Source organism: Acanthaster planci, linkage group LG08 (assembly GCF_054643075.1).
Source record: "Acanthaster planci isolate LZ-2023a linkage group LG08, COTS_SCS, whole genome shotgun sequence".
In the NCBI taxonomy this organism is placed as follows: domain Eukaryota; kingdom Metazoa; phylum Echinodermata; class Asteroidea; order Valvatida; family Acanthasteridae; genus Acanthaster; species Acanthaster planci.
The window spans coordinates 19490180-19512118 of record NC_141784.1 but is presented as its reverse complement, the minus strand read 5'-3'; the positions used below and the strand labels follow the sequence as shown (position 1 = coordinate 19512118).

The window sequence follows — 21939 nt, the reverse complement described above, 5'->3', positions numbered from 1 at the left end:
GGCCAGTAAACTTACACATCTCATTCATTTGAAGCGAAGGGGCTTCAGTTGGCCAGTTTCTCTTGAGGTTTTGAAAAATCGGCCTCACTCCAACTTGGTGAGCAAAGAAGCTATTAGCTCAAATTTTGTTGGACATGTGCAGTAAATTCCTACCTCTTAATCTGACAACATAATCAGCTCCTGCAGAAATCCCACCGGCAAATTTCTGTACGAACATCTTTCTATTAGAGACATATGTGTACATGTATACAATACATGCCCTGTACGTTTTAATGCATTTGAGCATTAACTTTCTCAGTTGATGTACCAGAGATTCAACTTATATTCTTTCACTACTTAGTCCAACCAACTGTTACAGGTCTTGGTCATTTTTTTCTCAACTTTTGAAAGAAAATGGAGATGAGAAATATGTTGTTTTTTTCTTGTATAGTTTTTCGAGATTTCATGCAGTGTACAAATAATGGCATGAAAAGTATGTGGCAAAAAACAATGAAAACTCAACCAGCATTTCCTATTTGAAACAAAAACTTACCATGTGGTAGTCATTTAGCCTTGGTCGTTCAAATTCATCCTGGCTGAAATGCACTTTGAAGGTCATCAAAACTAATGGCGACAATTGCATACAAATGGCATATTTATAATTGATCACAGCAAGTCTAGATTGATCTCAACGAGGCTTTGGTCACCTTCAGAGTACACTTCTGTTTTGTTTACAGGTCATGCAGTGCAGCCAAAATTATTTTCAAATCAGCTTCCTTCTTTTTTTGGGGGGGGATGCCAAAACATTTAGAATCTGGGCAAAATTTAAAAGGATCCATCTGTAGCTCATTCATGTGCAAGAATTGTTTTCAGTCTTTAGACTTTACCTTTTATACCCTTCTCTCCCTCCCTCCCCATCAGGAAAGTATTTGTTACATTCCCCGATGTTTGTTCATATCCTAATCCTTAGAACCAGATTCTAGATTTAAACACCCCTACCCCCTGACTGTAGAGCAAATATTTCATGGGATTTTTTTTTGGGGGGGGTGTTGCACATGGACACAATTGCATTGTACTTTGGGTTTGGTTACGCCAGTACCTCCCACTATTGACTTGCTGTTTGTGGGACCGCTTCACAAATATTGCCTCGCGCGATCTCTCGCAGACTCATTTGAGAGTGCAGACGCAACTCACAGGGGGAGAAAAATGAGAACGTAATAATGCCGGCTCCAGAGCGGATGCCGCTTTCAACTTGTACATTTTTTTCCCCCTTTAAAACAGCATGACTCATCCCCAGTGGAGTTGCCATTGAAAATGTACATATTTCTGGGTTGTACTATTATTATCATTTGTACAACCTGAGTCAGAGCCCAGATGGAGGCATAATCCAAGCCGATGGGGATGTCGGTTGTTACACGGTGACCTCAAAATGCACACAGATGGCTTCATAAGTACTGACATGTTACACATGCATCCCTGTTGATCCAAAAGAGAAAGTGGCGGGGGGGGGAAATATTAACGTCCGTCTGCCAGAGATCTCAGTAGTTAATTCGGTTGTTCATTTTGACTCCTGAAATCTCATGAGTAAAAAAAAACAGTTCCAACAGTCATTGATTCTAAGCAGTCGGAATGACTGTTCCTTGAAATCTATTTGAAAATTTAATTGACAGAAAAGTACCTACCAGTACAACCGCACTTCAGCAAATGTACGTGTACATGTGTGCACTTCAGTATGACCTCTGGAAGTCTTGACCCAATTGAAGCTTCATTTGCCTTGATGTTCCTTTTTCCGTCTGATTAAATGAGAGGCAATTTGAGACAACCAACACAAGCCATGTAAGCCCCGAATCATTTCAATTTTTTTTGTCTTATAATAATGGACCTTAAACTCCTAACAAGAGCCGGCAATTAAATGTACCTGTATTTGGCACAAAGGTGTCATTCGAAATTTTAAACTTTTCATTCAACCTCGACTAAGGGTAACAGTTTTTCATTGGACTCTTCATGCAAAAGTCGACAATGAGTACACATTTAACAGTTGTGTCACTCCAAAGGTATGCTGCTGCAAAATAAATATATGACTTCAATTCCATATTCACTGCAGCGGTCGAGAATGAAACCCAACCCCAGCCTCTGCAGGTACATGAAAAACAAACAAGGAGAAAGAAAAAACAGTGGGCAATTGACCCCCCCTCTTAAGAAAATGATTTGTGTGGTTTGATGAGTGTGTGAGCTGGCCAGGTTTTGAGAGACCCATGACGGATGGAGATTCCGAGGATTGATGACCTTTCAAATTGTTGAGCGTGTCTTTCTGTCCATCCCTGGCTCAGGATATGCTGGTTGGTGCATCATAAAGTAGTAGGCATTATTGAGAAAGTTGAAGTTGTTGACATTCCTCATCATCTGCCTGTTAGTTGATTTGCCGTGCCTGAGCCAATCAGAGAGGAAAGATGTCTCAATTTTATCAAATACATGTATGATATATTATTTCCCCTATTCAATGCAGACTTAAAGGCTAAGTTTGGGCGGCGTGTTCCCGTATGTTCACGAACAGCTCGATTAGTTGTTAGTGGGTCGGCCATTCGAACGCCGGGAACAAACAACCGGTTATTACAAGCAACATGCAACATGGCGGCGTCCATGTACATTATTCGAAAGTTAAGGTTTGGATGGGCTGAATTCTTTTCTATATAAACAGGAACATTCATTTCTGTGTTTCGGAAAATAATTAATGTTAATTTTGCAAAACTTCCGATTGTCTACATGGTCTATGGCTTTGGAAGCCATCTCTCTACTTTTTGCAGCTGTTCATAAATAAAAAATCTCACGAGTTTTTCCTTGTGTTCCTGTAAAACCCTGACGAGGAGGTGGTGTGTGATCCTGTTCCGAGAACAGTGTTCTTGAGTCGTGTTCCCACCGTTCGAGCGCGAGAACAAGAAACCCGCGTCAAGAACGGGCCGCCCGAACTTGACCAAAGGGACCACACAAAACATGAAATTGTACCTTTGTGTTTCTCTTTAACCTTATTTTCAATTTCAGCTGCTGAATATTGGCTGTTATTAAAACTATGGAATGGAATTAATAAAGGAGACTACCAACATGTGGGGCTCAAACTACGATTCACCAACACCATCGTAATTGTGTGGTGGTTGATTTCAGTGATGGACTGGTCAAAATACGAATCACTTCAAGCCACAGTGCTGAACTTTTTATTTGCCATGAGGGTCATTTATGACGTGTTACCCCATGCTCTTAATACGGTCAGCGATGTCACCAAATGTTGCACAGATTGCTAAAGACAAGAAATCCCATTGAAGTGTCTGGGGTTTGAAATTCGAGTCGACATTGTACTGTACATGTACCACCACCAGCAGCTGGAGGACTTGGACCCAGGGATTAGCTTCTGTTTCTGATTGGGCTGAATGTACCCATCATTCCAAAGTACAAAGTGCCTCCCCTTAGGCATTCTCTCCTGGGGCATGTACCCCCCACAATAAAGTTCTTTTTTTTTTCCTGCTTAAATAAAAGTGCAAAGCACACCAAATTATTGTTATTTTGTTTTTCAGAAAGGCAAATGAAAACAAACTTCCCCGTTTCACCTCCTGTCCTGTCCTCTCCCCTCTGCTCTTTAATTGTGGCTGGGGGATTTTACGGTCGGCTGGACAACTCTTATGGTGGTCATAATCGAGCGGAGCCTAGTTTTTCCCCCCCATGCTCGTTGGACCGTTTCTTCGTCTGTTCTTGTTGCGGTTTGAGATTAACCCTCAATGGGCAAAGTGGATTTCCGGTGAGGTCTGAATGAAGGGGAGTCCGGTTGGGTGAGGAAGTGTGTGTTTTTTAAAACAGATTTCTTTCTTCGAGTGTGAATGCGAGAAGTAGGGATTTGTCATTTCTTTCTCTGTCTTGTTCTTTTTTTCTTTCTTTCCCCCTTGTCCTTCTCACACCTGTAAAAACATTTTTGTGTTGACATTCGACTCAGCCTTATGCCAACATGTAGACGCTGGAATACTGGATGCACTTTCTGTGTAATTAATTGAAATGCGTGTGTGAACTTTTTTTCAAAATAAGAAAGTTTTCTCCTGAATTACAAAGATAACCTAAGCATTCTATCTGGATAGAAAAGGGAACTTTCTTTATTTTCCATCACATCAAAATAATCTACAGCCAATCTTAATTTTGTAGAATGAATGCTCAAATGTGCACCTGTCACCTCTTGGAGCTATTCTTTGTAAGGATTTCTGTTTCACAACAAACATAGTTGCGAGACCGAGTTTTTTCATCAAATAATTGTGCGCAGAAGAGCTCTTCACTATACGTTCATATTCGGGCACAATTCTCATTTTCAGACACTCGAGAAAAGACCCATATGATGTCACAGAAAGAGAAGTAGGTCAAATAGGAGCCCACTTGCAACATTTAATGAAAGTGTCCATGGGGCGTTCTCAACACTTTGCATCCATCTCAGTGCCTTTGCCCTAAATTTGTCGCCTTGCGGTGGAAAGCAAGGAGGCAGTCCCATAAGAAAAAATTTAAAAATCCAGGTTTTTTGTTTGGGGGGGAGGGAAAGAGAGGAAGAGGAAGGTAGTATTCTTTCTGAACCGCTGACTGACGAGGACCCCCGGCGCGCAGCAACTCACCTGCTGGGCCGTGCTCAGAGAAACCCTTAATGCACTTGTGAATAATGCACGGTGAAATGTAGCACGAGAGGCGGGGAGTCGTCCTGTATTAGGATCACGCTCGACTTACGGCTAGTAAGGCTCGAGGTGGTTGACCTCCCATTCATCTCGTAGCAAGTACATAGCGTTTGCCAGCACACAAGATGGAGACATTAAAAAATACATAGAAAAGATCCTGCCTCTTTTTTTCCTTTATATTCCTGAATACATGTAGTTTCTTTGTAGTTTTTTTTTTTCAGGTGAATTTAGTTATTTATTAGAATCGGAGATTTTTTTCTGCTGTGACTAAAAAGCTACATTTATCTTGCATTATCCCCTGGAGCAATATTTACACTACCTTCCGTTTCCAAGGTTTTGTGGCATTGCTACCATGGACGCCGACTGCTTCTCAATAGTCTGAAGGTGGGAGAATTGTGGGTCATTAGAGACCAGTGGACTTCACGGCCCCTGTGTTAAAATCAGGTCCATGCTTAAATAATTTGTTTTGGGGGGGAGGGACATCCCGACTGTCACCGACTGATACCTGTGAATGAGACCATTACTACCAGTACTGTGATTATCAGGGAGACTGTATGGTTTTTATGTCATGTGCTAAGCACCCTGATGCAAATATGATGGCTGACTGGGAGACCACTGTTGGCCCTGAGCGGACCAAGAGAGGGCGCAGTTTTCCCTAGCAATAGATGCTTGTTTAGTGGGCGTTGTATTTCGCTGGTTTACAAAAATGCAAGCAGTGAGTTGCAAGGCTACCAACAAAGTGAACTCTCCCCACCAACAAGACTCTTGTCAACCGACGAGGGGGTGCATCTGCTCAAGGCAGACACGCCGTCATAGGGTAGGTTGGCTCAGTTGCTATCATGTCGGAAAGCTGAGTTTGATGTATTGGAGGTGCACGATTTAAATCAGTTGCTGTCATTTCTTTAATCAGGAAAAAGAAAAACATTTGTAGATACTACAGATTTGATTTGATTTGATTTGATTTGGTGGGGGTGGGAATGGGGTAAGTTTCTTAACAGCATTTGAAAAATTAGCAAGATATTTTTATCTTAAACATCAATGCTACTGGTAAGCGTCACTTTTTAAGCAGGTGCACGTGCCATTTTGCCATTGCTGAGCATATATTTCTCAGCCCAGGATACCAGTGACCCTCATCAGGTTACGTCATCATCCGAAGTCCCCCTACGCCCCTAATTCCTCCTGACATTTATATCCTGTCCCAAATTAGCCTCGCTCCTCCCCAAGCTCACTCGCCCCTGACTCTTAAACCCTCGATGAGTGGCTGGACAACAAAGAGTTGACTGGTATTCTGCTCTGTTGAAGCGCTCTGTTCCATGATGATTGTACGTACTGGTCGGTGGCTCTGCTGAGGCTCAGTGCGGGGGCTGGGGGAATAAGTGTTAGTCTACTGAAATTTTCACAAATTGAATCCGGGGTTTAATCCCATTAGTGTGTGAATCATATTGTAGATGTAATTGGATTTTAAACCAAAGTTTCTAGTGAAATCAACAATTGTGATCTCTGGCTGTACCACTGGTTACCGGTAGCCAGCAACTGACCGAGGTACCTTTACAAGGTTTCTGCTCAACCACGTTATAGCTTTGTTCTTTTTAATTCGGCCTTGTCTGCCCTTTAACATTAATTACGTATTTCAAGATTTACTGGAAGATAAACATCAGGGAGGTGTTAATTTTTAATTACTGGTTTGAATATACGTCGGTGTTAGGGCAAATCCCGTAATTAAAAAATTAACTATGTATCTGGTAGAACATAACCCATCACCAAACCTCACAATCAGTAATAAGGCTGCATCCAAATCTGTTGTCTAGAGCTAGGTCTAGGTCTCCACTCCATTAGAAATGCATGGAGACGTACAGACAATAGGCCTAGCCGTAGCTCTGGAATCCCATTTCGGACACGGCCTAAGCCTTTTGCGAGGTAAATATGAATAAAATCTGGTACACTGAGTTATCTGATTGCATACATGTATAAACATAACAATTCGAATTCCCCAGACTAAAGACACTGTTGCTATACCTCATGATTTGGGGTAAGCTTTTGCATAGCAACCACCATCTCTGGAAAGGACTGATTCCTTTGTGCCCTTCTTGTCCACTGAAAACAGTGTATTGATGCAAGGCATGTCTTATGTAACTGAGCAAAAGCTTGCCCCGAATCACAAGGTATAGCAACAGTGGCTTTAGTATGGAGAATTCAAATTGTTATGTTCATGAGAATTGAAAGAACTGAGTGTACCAAATTGTATTGAAATTAAACTTGCCAAAGGCTTATTTTTTTAAATCAACCCTTTTCATTCCTGTGATTTCAAGGTTCCGGTGACCTTTAGTTTGTCCTTATTTTGTTATTTCAGTGCTTGAATCCCCCGTCTCACACTGACAAGATAACATTGTCAACCATGTCGAGAGTGCCTGTCAAGAAACAGGAATTCTTGCAGTCTGTCTCTGATTACACAGTTCCATGCCAAAAGAGGGCGCTATTACATCGGCCCATATGCAGTGCATTTGTGTAGTCAATTTCTTTGGATGCCTGCATCATTCACATGCATAAAAAAAGCACACTTTGCTATTCATATCATAAAACATTTTTGGTTGTATGAAGCTAATATGAACCTCATGTACTGCACTTGTGTCGCTGACTGATGTCTCACCTTCGTTATTGATGTTGTTTGACAGAATCAATACTAGCGAAAAAGTCTCAAACCTAGTTGATGCATTAATCATCCGAAGTCATTCGTTTAGGTTTGAAGACTTTGTCCTCACATTAAAAAGAAAATTCCACAAAATTCCTTCCTATGCATAGTTACTGAAAATATGCGTGCAGTATGCCACAACTCAACAACTGATATTTTAAACTTTTGTTCCTCAAAATGAATTACAACTTTTTTCTTCTTTTTTTTCTGGGGGGGTGGTTTTGTTTGTATTATCAGTTTTACACTTTGTTATTTTAATACTTTTTTTGTGTCGGTTTCACTTTTTTGTAGTTCAGTTGAGGCTTGTAGGAAGACGCTGAAACTAAGTTTACGTGTAATTAAAAATCAGAGTGGCAATACCAGACTTACATGAAGGGCTCGTCAGCCTCGACAGAATTTTGAATAGTACGATATATCTTGAGAACTTCCTGCAACTAGTATATTAAACACATTTTGAATACACTTAACATGCTCGGGCCAAAGGCCACTAGCAACATTGTTTACGTTCTTCCAGTTTTTATCTGACCCAAAGAAAAAAGGCCACTTCAGGGGCTAACCTTTGATCGGTATAAATCCCACTCACAAAAGAGCATGCAGTAATAGCCGAAACATTCAGTCAATATAGTCATCAGGGGTTTCCAATGTGTCTTTGTTTGTCCATCGAATAGTTCGCCCGAGATTGAGTTTCACATGGCTCTGCTATCACAGCATTCCGAGAGCTAAGGAGCCAGCATGCTGTCTGCCGTGGCCAATTTGGAGGTTAAAAATTAAATTGAATCAGAGCCGTGTCATTGGTTCATTCTTGATGGGCTGGTTAATAGAGTCGTTACCTTGTTGATCAAACACTGGCTATTATTGGGGGAGTTTGCCTTTTGGTTCAAGTCAACAGCATTGGTACTGTGTGGAGCCTCTAGCACCGAGTGTACAGTAGACATCGTGTTTTTTTTATCTTGGTTCATGTGCGGATCTGGTTCGGCCTTGTTCCCAGTGGTTTCCATTGTTGGCTGGATCAATCAAGGAGGTACCAATGTTTACATGTTTTCTGTCAGAGCACTGTGAAATCTCATCGGAAGGGGGATTGCTGACCGTGGGGAGAATGGGGTAGTAGTGGTTAAGAGAGCCCTTCCATTCACGCCTGTACCTGAGCAGGGGCATTGTTGCTCCAGCTTGTTATTGTTTGGCCTGCCAGAGAGGTGAAAAAGGAGCGAGACCTATTGTTTGGTGCAGCGGATTGTCCGCCCCGGTTTTTTAAATGATGGATCTCAACATGAAAGGGAACTTACATGTAGCACACACTCTCACAAAAACCCACATGTGAGCTGCAGAGTTGGACGTGAAGTGGTCACTAATTGGTGGACTGAGCTGGTCAACCCGTGGACGGCCATCGGACAACTGAGTTGATCGCAGTGCTGTCCAGTTGACAGTGTTATTGGAACAGTGCCATATTCAGGTTGTGTACATTTTGAAGTCATCTCTGCTTGTTTGGTGATCACAGGGTGTTACATTTGCTGAGCATTTGTGAAAAATGTGACAGCTGATCTTCCTAGACAGCAGTGTGTATTGGTTGTCTAGCGCCATTCTGCTCCTCTGTTAGGGGCTCTTTCTTTTAGACCGTGGAAGCAGTTTTCAATCTACAAAACCAACATCTGCTTCCAGAGTCATATCAGGATGTTTATGATGCGAAGTTTTGGAATGAAATAATTTGACCCTGAGGAAAACTTGCATCATGGTAACCACTCTGGAAATATCTGTGATGTCGTGCAAAAGATACCGGAGCATGTGGCATCACCCATTGGATTTCTCTAGCGAGAAATGGGAAATTTCTGAGGGTATTTTGTACGTGTAGATGGTGACAAGATATCAGAAAAGCTCACCAATGTCCAAACCCGTTGATTTCAGTGATGGATCCTCGTCAGTATCAGATGATTCGCTGTACGAACCACCAGAAAACAAGGTAACATCCCACTAATAACAGTATCTTTTATTTTTCTAATATTGCTGCTTTGTACGTGTGTCTTGTTGAACAATTTACTGTTAACTTGTAAATCTTGTAAAGAAAAGGCGGTATTTTCTAAGTGTTTTAGGGACTTCTATAAACCTATGTGTAATTCGATATTCCAGATTTTGTGGTCTTTTTTTTATAATGGTGAAGCAATATTTGATCAACATCAAAATAATTTTTGTTTTAGGGATGTTGGAACATACTTGAAGAAGCACTTGTAGTCTTGGTTTGTACCGAACAATTTAGGTCAAATGAAATAAAATTTAACCTCACACCGTACCAAATGACCGTTTATAATGCTCTAAAGAGATGAACCTTGATAGAGAGTGAAATCTCATGCTGTCTCTGTTTCCGTGGATGGAATGCCATTGTGTGGCCAAAACTCGACCACCTTTTGTGTACAGTCCTTGCCAGAAACCAATAGAAACAGTTGTTGTTTTGTTTTTTTCAAAGGAAAGAACGTTGTTCACCCCAAGGGTCTGAAATTACCTTTTGAATAAGGATTGCAGGATTGCCGATTGTATGACCTGGGATCCTTTGAGTTGTACATGAGATTGCGAAGTGTGCCACCGGGCAGATTTGGGCAAAAATGGCAGTTTCCTCTCTGGGGAGCAGTGAACCAGAAAACTGCATTTTAGAACAGTTTTAACCTCAGAATGATTTAGTCTTGGTGTAGCACTCTTTATTGTTCGTAGTTTTTGCGATATTGTAACCCTAAAGTTGAAACTCTGCAACTTTTCCCATCAAGATACATGTGAAATGCAAACTGAACATCTGCCATTCTTTCCAGGGCTAGTTTAGAAAAGAAAATTTAAAAAGAACAACAAACAACAACAACAATAAAACAAAACAGGGAACACAAAGCAGTGCTCCCAACTGTGCCAACATACACGTTCCATTCAACTCGAACATACGTGACTCCAATATAGCCAGTGATAACAATGCCCACTCAGCTTGAACAGCGCCCTCTCTTAGCATGAAGCAAGATGGAAACATTACATCCACTGAACCATGCTTGATGGTTAGGAATATGCTTTGATTTGATTGGCACCGGGTAAGCGGTCAGTGGTCATTACAAACCGCCATTCATCAGCCAGACACAAGTTTACAGAAGTTAGTTAGATATGATGTTAGTGCTTGTTGTTAAGAGCTGATATCATTCTTTGCTGGGGACCCTCAGGGATAAACATCAGGATTTTAATATTCTCAGCATCGGTTGAATTAAATTTCTTCTTTTCTTTCTCTTTGTTTGGGGGGTCACTTTTCTCTTAATCTGTTATTTCTGTCATTCGGGGAGTGATTCTTTGAAATGATGAATTTTCAAACTGAATCTATCATCCTGAAGTCAAAGTGCGTAGTACCAGTAATAAGGTAATTTTGTTTTTTTAAGAACTGCAACATCAGTAGGCAGTGTCGGAAGCTGCTAAAGCCTGGTGTGGTCCAGTGACTTCTCATGCTGTTATTCTTCCTCGTGCTCACACAAAAGGGCCTCCTCCAAACTGGATTTGCACAAAAGACCCAACAATGACTTTACTCCTAGAGATAGAAACAGTGGTCATTTTAGGAGCATTGTTTATGACCACTCTCGGTGTTTTATGTCCAAGCACTTCCTTGGGCAATTATCCAGATCTGTAAATGAGTGCCCACAAATGCATAGGAGAGAACAGTTCTTGGACCCAGTCGAGAATAAACCATGCTTTTTTTTTTCTTTTTTTTAAATAAACAACCTGAAATGAAATTTTCCCTATGGGCTGTTGGCCATTTTGAGAGGAGAAAGAGAGGGAGCCAGATAAACAGTGCTGGGGCCTGTGGCCCTGGGGTAGCCAGTCTCTGGGACCTTGCAACAATAAAATGTGTTGCATGCCTTTGCCTGCATGCTGTGCACTGAAGGTTCTGCTAGCCAATTACATGACTGAGGTAAATGACAGGGCTCATTACCTATGCTGTGCTGTGGTGGAGAGGCGCAGGAGTGGAGATCTGACCACTGACGTTAAAACCGGGGATGGCATGAGCATGTCTAGGGACAGTGCCAAGTGCTGCCTTCATTTGCTCAGCCACTTTAAGCTGTCAGTGACTGCTTTCGGTATTCATTCAGCATGGGGAGAATGAACTGACTTTTATGGCCAGTGAGCTGGGGAATCCATGGCCACATAGGAAGTTACTTGGGATAAGTGTCCCTGTGTAAACCTGGAAAACAATTACTGCTCACATCTCACAACTGCATTGTTTCTCTGCCTGGGTCTCCGGTTTCAGCAGTCTTGGAGGGTTTTTTGTCTAATGCAAAGTTTTAATGGTGAAAGAGGCCAGACCTGTAGGCCCTTTGCCTCAGTTCACAGGGAGTAACCTTGATCGAACACAGCAGGGACAGACTGCTCCAAACACCCTGCCCGCTGTGCCGAGTGTGAGTGAGGTGAAGTGGGCTGCGTTGTGAGCTGAAATTAAACAGGAGGCACAGCCCATTAAAAGGGCCGGCTTGGCAGACTTGATCACATGGCACCAGTCTGGTCACATGCTGGAATTGTTTGAATCACACTATAGGATTCTGTTCATTGTTATTGCCTTGCTGGACAGCGTTAGGACAGCGTTACATGCGTCCAGTCTGTCTTCCTGTGATCAATGCAGTATGGTGTAGCAGGCTCATCTTGTGGTTTCCCTGATGACTGATTCGAGTGGAGTGATTTGCCTGGCTGTATGTGAGTCCACGGTGTGCCTATGGATTGCTGTGCACACATAGTGTGTACATGGTAAAGTCATGCCCTGTTGATGCAATGAGCTACTGTCAACAATAGATGTACAGCCAAGGATGTACATGTATATCTGAAGTCCATACACTAGCGTTGCAGTAAGGATTTTCATATGTGTCTGTACATTCAGGGAGTTTAAAATGGGCACGGTGCTGGTATTTACATGTGGGCTGACAAAGGATGCTTCTTGTTGAGGTGATGAATGCCCTCACGTACACGCACATACTTTGTTCAGTCGTTTTGAGTCTTCATTCATTATTCAATTCACTCCAATTTCCAAAGTGGCCTGGTGCTGAGTATACTCGACTAACTGTACCGTCAGATTGTGCATTGTGTGGATGGTTAACGGACGGTTTGGAATGGAACAAGGATCGCGCTGCTGGTTGATTTGCAGCGTCCGTTGTATTCGTGGAGTTAACGCCTTATCTGGAATAATATGCCACATCCGTTTCCATGGAGAGTAAAGCAATTCACAGACAGGTACAGCCTGTGCCACCCCAAAACGAGGTAAGTTATGGAATTCAATCAACGTGAAAGTTTGACTCATTTGCTGTGCATAGAGTGATGGCCACTGATGTTACCAATAGCTGAAGAATTGTCCATCCATTTTACTGTCGAATATGACCATTATCGAACTACTCACATCCAATATCCACTATCCACATAATAGTCTGGTACCTGTACATGTATATATGTATCTGTATGTAGCTTATGGACTGCTTTGGGGTAATCATATTATCCAGTGTCTGGCGCTACTGGTGTAGTTATGATTACATGTAAACATGCTTATTGTCAGTTGTACAATCTATAGACAGTTAAATATTTAAAGCTATTTCCGGGTATTTTATTTAATAAAATGCTGTACAATAGGTCTACACATGTGCATGTACATGTACGTGCATGTGTACTCCTAGTGTACATGTACATGTAGGTCATCATGGTGATTTGATATTTGGACAAAGTGGGTCGCGCCGGTACACAGTCTCCCGAACCGTAGTTATGGGGACATCCACTCGACATTTCACCTATTTTGTGGGGACCGAAAACATTGTGGGGACTCAGAAATGTCCGCACAACTCGGTTCAAATTTCCCTGACAGAAGAACTTGTCCCCTAAACGCGGTGAATGCCGACCCAACTGTGTGTTAGATACCTTCAAGTACTGAACAATCAAAAGCTGAATCAGAGATCTGTTGTACATGTATACAGTGTAAGTTTTTTCAAAAGGAATTTAGGTTTAGAGAATGGTGTACGGCAATTTACAGCATCTGTGATGCAAACTTAAAAACCAGCCAGCATTTTCCTCCACCGTCATCGATGCTGTCAGCAAAATACCCGTCATCCAGTCACACATCCTCTCGCCACCGTTGTCACCGCACTCTCCCGTAACAGTAAATTTCAATTATGTTTCAATCGCAAAGAGGTAACATTTTGTGAGAAAAGCTGCCACAAGTGATCTACCGGTACATGTCCATCCCCCCCTCCCCCCGTAGATGATGACACCGCAGCTCACACTGTGTACCAGTTCGCATACCTATGCAATGTCTGTGGGATGGGTTGTAGCTGCGGGTAGGCCTTGCTTGATTAATCACTCAGTTATTACATATGTGCTATGTGCTGTCTGGTCTGATCGTCCATATAAGGCTGTCAGGATGCACATTGCATATCCTCCTTCCTCGCCCCCCCCACCTGTGACACTGATTTATTACTTGATGGCTCCCTTGGTAATTGAAGAAAAACAATAAAGATTTATCATGAACTCCATTTGAGTACCATAATGAACATCTGTCATTTGGATTAATTAAGGTAGCAGTAATAGTTATTAGTAGGTAAGAACATGGTATGGTTAGGCACCGAAGATAAATTTGTAGAGCTTTTGCCATGATATTGACAAATCTTACGGCAATCAAGTTTTTTTAATAGTTTGTTTGACCGTTTGAATTGATCAAGTAAACATCTACTCATTGAGAAGTTCAGTAAAAAAAAATGATCTGTTTCGGTTCCCACTACCAGCCAGTGGTGTGACAAGATGACAAAAATTGGATTTGTAAATGTTGGACTGCTGGTACATTCATGTACACAGGTACCAGATCTGTGAAAGGAATATGGGCATTGTCAATAATCTACATCTGTTTTTAAATGACTTAAAGTTGAATCATTAGACTCCTTTGAATGTGACTGTTTCTTTCTGTGTATGCACTAGAAATAGATATATTTGAAACTATTATACACGCACCCAGTCCCTAGTTTGAAGGGGTATAGTCACTTTGGTGCACCAATGTTTTGTTCATGTAGAAAGCTAACCTTGTACTGACAAGGTTACTCTGCTACTAAACTTTTTGTTTATTTTTTTTTATGTGTCTCGTTCTATTGAAATCTACAGCTCTCTGACCCACTCGTTTCAATCCACAAGTTTTTGACAAATAGTTCTGCCGAATCTGACTTGCAAGAATCTTTTGTCACAGAGTCATGCCTCACTGAAAACCATTTACCCATACAGTGCCAGTATCCGGAGCTTTGACGAAAACAAGGGAAAAAATGCTTGTGCAACACCACATCCCAGACTAAAATAGCTGTCTTGTTTTTAACCTGACATTCTAGAAGCTTGATTGGTTGGGTTTCGAAGCTGAAAGGTCGGCATTGATAAGACCGGAGCAGTACGTTTGGTGGGAGTTTGCTTCAAGACTTGCCAGCAAATCCGTATTCATTTTGTCAATTTCATAAAGAGCAAAACATCCTGAACACATCATGGTGTACCTGAAGGATAGTATGGCAAGTCAATTGCAAACACATGATTTGTAGGCTTTCCTACCAGACGCCACAAGCAATCCGGTGCCCTCAAAAATATCCTCGGTTAAAATATGAACAAGTTCACCTGATGCTAAGCAAGACTCACCTAAATCTCTTTGCAAAGGTTGAACGTGTTAGTGTGTCATTTTTTACTCGTGAATTCTCCCCCCCCCCACAAAGATGCCAATCTATTGCCAACAGTGCTTTCCTTCCTACTTTGTGGTCCTGATCAGAGACTTTGTATTGCTTTAAGAATGGAGTCAGTGGCGTCCATGCTCGATCACAGGCTCCAGAGGCCCAATTACCACCTCGGGTAGGAGGGCGGCCAAGCTCAACACCTCTTTCCTCACAGCGACAACCGAACCCTGTCAGACAAAGCCCGCTACTGTTTCTCTGGGGCAAGATTACCCGAATCGCTCAACCTCTTTTGACTCCTGACTCCCGCTGAAAAGAGTACCCCTCTGCCCTCCTGGCCCCTCTCCCCATGATACTGAATTTGTCCAATTGTGTCTGGTTGGACTGTGGGGGATAATACGATACTACTTCACGACAAAGACAAAACCATGTTTCACACATTCACAGAATTGTATATGGGTGCAGATTTTCAATTGTTTCCTTTGTTCAGTCGTCAAACTTTCCTCTGTGTTTGTATGGAGCGCAAAGACAAAACCATGTTTCACACATTCACAGAATTGTATATGGGCGCAGATTTTCAATTGTTTCTTTTGTTCAGTAATCAAACTTTCCTCTGTGTTTTTATGGAGCGCAAAGACAAAACCATGTTTCACACATTCACAGAATTGTATATGGGCGCAGATTTTCAATTGTTTCTTTTGTTCAGTAATCAAACTTTCCTCTGTGTTTGTATGGAGTGCAAAGACAAAACCATGTTTCACACATTCACAGAATTGTATATGGGCCCAGATTTTCAATTGTTTCCTTTGTTCAGTCGTCAAACTTTCCTCTGTGTTTGCATGGAGCGCAAAGACAAAACCATGTTTCACACATTCACAGAATTGTATATGGGCCCAGATTTTCAATTGTTTCCTTTGTTCAGTCGTCAAACTTTCCTCTGTGTTTGCATGGAGCGCAGTTTTCTTTTCCTCTCTTTTTCTTCCTGAAATCCATAATTTGTTATCTGTCATGAGGTTGCGCAGTCGTGCCAAGGAGGAACATAACCATGATTTGAGGAAAACGTTTTTGATCAGAAGAACTGGGACCGTTTGGAGGATGTGCAAACGTCTCCACATTTGTTGTCCACACAGTAATGATTTTACGAATATGTTGAGCTTGGGCCCTATTACCACAGAAGACTCTTGTATATTTGTGTTCGTTGTTTTTTTGTTGTTGTTTTTTTGTTTGTTTTTTTTTTCTGCAAATTCTTGTTAAAATTTATGCTAACATCCGTAGCCTATTAATATTTTGTTACTTTATTTGCCATTTGTGTGTATTTCCACTTAAAATCAGCAACCTCTTCCATGGCCACTATTAATTATGTGCCGTGTTTACAACTTCACTGTGGCAATCAAGGGTCTGCAATTTTGCTCCAGTTGGGCCACAGTTCATCATTGAGCAGTCTTCCACGACGTATTTACTGCTTTGTTGCAGAAACATAAGATTGGACAGGTCATCAGGGTTGAGAGACACTGCACCGAATCGTATCACTCAGGCCAAAATGCCACATTGGGGAATGTTCAGACATCACTGAGTGATTCGTGGGCTGCCTGTGTACATGTAGTTGGGCTTGGATGTTGCCGTTTCTCGGTTTACAGATGCTGAACACATGGTAGATGTGGCAATGAATTATGATTTGACAAGAAGCAATGTACGTGCATTATTTCTGTGATTTTTAAGGTGGAAAGCTTGCGGTAGCACCATGCAAGGATACAATCTCTTTTGGAGACTGACGATGAGCACACTGTCTGAAACGTTGAGTTCCTCACGGTTCTTTTCAGAACCATACAGACTCACAAAAGAGATTGTATCCTTGCATGGTGCCACCGCAAGCTTTCCACCTCAGTTGTCTGTCACCATGAATAGCTTGAAATCCCTTCTGTGATTTTTGTTTTGAATTTGTTTTCCAGTAATTGTTGTACACATACAGAGCTGTAAAGATTATTTCAGGTGTTGAAATTTAAATGAAACTCATTTGCAAGTTTACTCCAGGCTGTGAAGATTATGTAATAAAAAACATTCTCAAGAATTCAAAGCAATCAAGCCAATGTTTGTTAAGATATCTGAGCATTTCTGAAACTTACTGAAAATGTAACTAGGCCCTACTCTCAAAAATTGTCTTTGCTTGATTGTGTTTTTATCTTAAACCAGACCTGATCTGGCCTCTGATACAGAGATACACTGTACATGTAGATATGTTTTCGGACTTCATCAGAAACTGTGTATTAGTAGTGGGTGGACCAACTGACGAACATGACAAGAGAAGTGCATTTCATCTCTCCACTGCACTAATTAAACTTTAGAAAAAAAATTTGACACGCATCTAGATTAATGATTTATCAGGCTATTGCATTGTTGTACAATCGTTGGCACCTCCCGCTGTGGGAGGGCTGTGCTAATTAAGAGCATGGAGTGGTCATTGAGGTGTTTCGGCTATTGATTCTACCCCCTGCCGATCAATAATTTGATCGCGATGACGTGTTGTCTTTTGCAGAGGTATTTTGTCTTGCTTTACTGTGTTCGTTAGGGCGTTTTGGACCGGGATAAGGTCATGTCAACATTTATTGCTGTATTAAATTGTAACAACAAATGTTGTAAGTTAATCACACTTGTACTTACATAGGGACAAACATAAGGTGCTCTTGAAATTCTTAATTAGGAGGTTGTTTTGAACAGGCTTTGAGAGTCTCCAAGCAAATTGGGCAGAGGAGAAACGGGAGAGAACATGTTCTTTCAGCTCGGCACCAATAAAAAATGTTGTTGACCTCGTCTGAGTTAAAATACCACAGAAACCTTTGTTTATGAGAGCAGCCTTGTGTTCTGTCAACCTCCACTGCGCTGCTTGACATTGGCTAATATGGCTCCGTCAATTTTTATGCTTTGTCAAAAGCGGCCTCCTCAGCACCATAAAATCCAAGGTTTCTGTCTTTAAACCCTGTACAAGAACAACTGAAGCAGGTCCCCCATGAGAGCCAAAAAGGAGTCCATGTTTTGTGTCGAAAAGAGAGAAGATCTGGTGTAGAATAGCCCAGATTTAAAGCGCTGGATTTTGTTGCAGTTCTTTCTAGAGTGTGACTGTTTCCCCAAATCTACTGATTTTCGTCACATTTCATATATGTCCATTTTTGGGAGGAGGGGAGGGGAGATTTTCATTTTTATGTCCATGTTTAGCAAGTTTGAGGTAAATGCCTTCCAACTGAGTTCTGCTTTGGGGAATTCTAATGTATCCATTTGTTGGTGGATGCTATACTGGGGTTTAAGGGTGTAAATCATTGAACAGGTGGAAAGGTGTGAGAAGTTGGAGTTTGAACAAGACAGGAAAACCCTTTCAAGAAGACAGTTTCTTTATAAATGAAACTAGTTTGACTTAACGACCTACTGCAGTGTGAAAACCTCCCTAGAGAAATAATGTCGGCCAATAATTTATGGTAAAGCAGCTCCTTTTATCTCAAGCACATGCGTGTAAATCACTCAGTGCGATTTATGGCAACATTTAAAGCAGGCCGTTTAATGCAGAACAGTTAAGAAACATATACACAATAGCTGTTTTCCTTCTTCCGTGGTTCTATTCAGCTCTTCACGTTTCAGAAGTGCGCAGGTGATTTATGCTACATTTTCCCCTGCTGTACCAAAGGCTTCTTTTTTTTTCTCTTTTTTTTTTCTTTCTTTTTTTCACACATTACAGCTGGGGACCCCCTGTCCCCCTGGCCACCAGCATCTGTCACATTCCCTGCTCGGCTCCCTTCCCCCCAGGCCAAACATCTGGGTACCATGGGCTAGTTATGTCTGGGGGAAATTATGCAGAGCAAACTGTTGTGGTTCATTGCATCTCAGCAGGGAGAAGGGATATTTTGATGAGAATTGTAATGTTTCCCTATTGGTCCTGCACCACATGTGTAACATTCCATGAACAAGGAGGAATTTTTTTCTATGCACTTCAGCAATTCAGTCACCAGCATAGAGCAGCATGCAGAATTCATCCTGAAAGGACTCCCCAGTTGTTTTTCTGTCACTAACACATCAGCCGTTTCTGATTTCTGCCAAAGTTGCTCGAAATTTTAAAAATCTGTTACACTGCAGGAGAAGATAAGTTGCTGTTTCAGAAAGAAGATACATGTAAGTTGCTGTTTCAGAAAGAAATTCGGGACATTTATCCGGTGAATTTCTCTCTTCTCGGTACACAGTTTGCTTAAATTTCATGTGTGCTTTTGAGGAATCCATGGTTTCATTGCCAAAAGTAAATGATTACAAATAAAAGCGGCAGAAGAATTTTTGAGATTGCTTGAAAGGAGCTATACTTGGTGTTGTAAATCCAAACAAATAAAAGTCCTTAGATTTGACAATGACATTCATGAAGAGGTCATAAGTTCACATGTAGTCTGGCATTAATCCCCGTGATGTATCCGTAAACGAGTTTTGCTGGATTGGTATGTCATGCCAGATATTCCCTATTAATCAGGATCGAAATTTTAAGATAAACAATGTACATGTACATGCAGAATTCACCAGAACACCTAGTGAAGATTTGAGCAAAGTACATGTACATGTGTAGGTGTTGCCCAGAAAAATACCTTGCCTTGTGTGGGTTTAATAAGCTTTGCTTGTGTCAACAAACTAAACATGGACTTAAGGATTGTTGGTGGATAAATCCCCCCAGTTGGCCTGTATTGGAGTGTAAATTTATGCTCAGAAAGGTGTGTTGACATACAACACTGCACTATTGATAGCCGGAGACCTGCTGGTCTGGAGGGTGCTCTTTCTCAGTACTTGCTCTAAAAATGAGAATAGGAAGGCTCCTGTAAATAAGCTGTGTGTGAGTGGTTTCGAGAGTTTACACAAACATGCTTGGGAATCCTCAATGATTCCCTTTATTCCCCCAGTTGTCTTCTCAGTGCCTGCAGTCACGTTCCATCTGGTCACCTATCCTACTTCATTATTCGCAGTTGTACGCTTGACCAGTTTTTGTCTGGCTGGTCAGAGATCAAAGTGGGAGCAAGGGAGGGGGACTGTGCAGCAAAACGTCAAAAGACAGAATTGTGAAAGATATTCAGTTCAGGGAATCAGGAGAGGATCCGGGGCCTTGGATGACTTGAATTGACTTCTCAGCTGAATGGAGGAGGGTTTTTTTTTTTAAATTTTTAAAAAGCCAGCTGCTGGAATGCAGATTGAAACCAAGGTGTCTCAATTTTCGGTTTGCATTTGTTGGCTGTGTCCTTAAGAGAGTTCAGCCAAAGGACACATGATATGTGCATTTTACGAATTTTACGTACGAATGAGATTTGCTAGTGTACATGAATGTACGGGTAGGCATTCACCGCGTTCAGGGGATAAGTTCTTTTGGTAGGGATATTTGAACGGAGCTGTTGGGACATTTCTGAGTCCCCACAACCATTTTTGGTCCCCACAAAATAGGTGAAATGTCAAGTCTACATGTATGTCCCCACAACTACGGTGCGGGAGCACATGTACTGTACATGGTATGTATGTACCTCGAGTTAAACTTTCGCATGGAGTATTTCCTAATTTAGGAATAGGAGTATGCATTTTACCCAATGTAGTATAATGCTTTGTAGATCATTGGCATTGGCTGAACATGGACAATGGGTGATTCACTTGTAGCTGTGGCCGGCTCGTCAGCAGTAGGATTATTTTCTGCACAAATGGATATCAACGTTGACATTCTGTCCTCAGTACTAAACTACAGTTTTGGAGGGATATTTGAGTCAAAGTGTACATTTTGAATGTTATCTCACCTACAGTTTTGTAAAAAGCATGCACATGTACATGTACATGTCCATCCCTGATACACACTATAATGTGTATATTATGTGTACATTGATCTAGGCCTTATTTTAATTAGCACCATAAATCCTTGATGCCCAGATTGTTGCCAGACATTCACACATTGGTCCTTTCCTAACAGTACACATGTTCATGCAGAGTAGTCATACATGTACATGTTCGTGTACGTGTTCACAAACACGTGCAAGTCATTTTCCTCGGTCTCTACCTAATAACCTCATTATGTTTGTGCTGAGTCCCTGCTACAGCCTTCAAGTTCCAAGACTCACTCCAGAGCCAGTAACTCCAGTCAGATTCCGCAGTCCACAACCCCCCCTCCCCTTCTTCATAGTTCATGGTCGCCTTCTTTGTGTCTCCCATGGAGTTTCTCCCATAGACCATATCAAAAACAAGCACCACCATGACCATGGTCACACCTCAGGTCAGTCCCCAGAATGCCTCATAACAGGCAATGGGCTTCCAAATGTTCAGCCCTGAGCAGGTGTGGAGACTGACAAGTACCAGAAGGTAGCAATTTTTCCCTACCCCTGGGAGTTATTATCAAGCTTTGGAAGAAGCCACACTCCTTTGAAACTTGCTGTTTTACAGCTTCACCTCTGGTGGCCAAATTTAATTACCAACCATATTTTAACTGAAGGCCATTGACTCATAGTATGATGGGCAAACACCAGGGGCCAATTTCATAGAGCTGCTTAAGCACAAATTTGCTTAAGTGCGGAAAAAACTTTGCTTGATAAATCAGATAACCAGTCAAAATTCCATGTGATGTATATTGGTTTGGGATTGTATTTAGCCGATTTCTTTGGTTAGCATGTCAATCGGACAGAGTTTGAGCTGGTAACCTTTGTTTATTAAGCAAAGTTTTTTCCCGCTTAAGCAAATTTTGTGCTCAAGCAGCTCCATGAAATTGGCCCCAGCTTGCCAAGCATAATATGTTTTGCAGAATTGAAGTTGAACAAATTTCAAGTCCAACGACCTTTTGCAAACATTTTTTGGCCGTACATTTGAAGGGAAGCATGAATAATTGTGCTGTCAGAAACTGTCGCAAAGGGCAAGAGGAACATTA

The 21939-nt window shown here is 41.6% G+C and overlaps 1 protein-coding gene across 6 annotated transcripts in view; it reads left to right on the top strand.

The window, feature by feature from the left end:
* mcc (MCC regulator of WNT signaling pathway) overlaps window positions 1-21939 on the top strand; it is an 80817-nt gene that overhangs the window by 28270 nt on the left and 30608 nt on the right. The window contains exon 1 of one of the 6 annotated variants that reach the window (XM_022231200.2): window positions 8016-9316. The exons of 4 other annotated variants lie outside the window; for them this stretch is intronic. In XM_022231200.2, the coding sequence (XP_022086892.2) occupies window positions 9209-9316 (108 nt within the window). In that variant the 5' untranslated portion in view covers window positions 8016-9208. Of the gene's footprint in view, window positions 1-8015; window positions 9317-11369; window positions 12616-21939 lie in introns of those variants that run through there. One more of the 6 variants, XM_022231228.2, reaches the window with a different exon arrangement.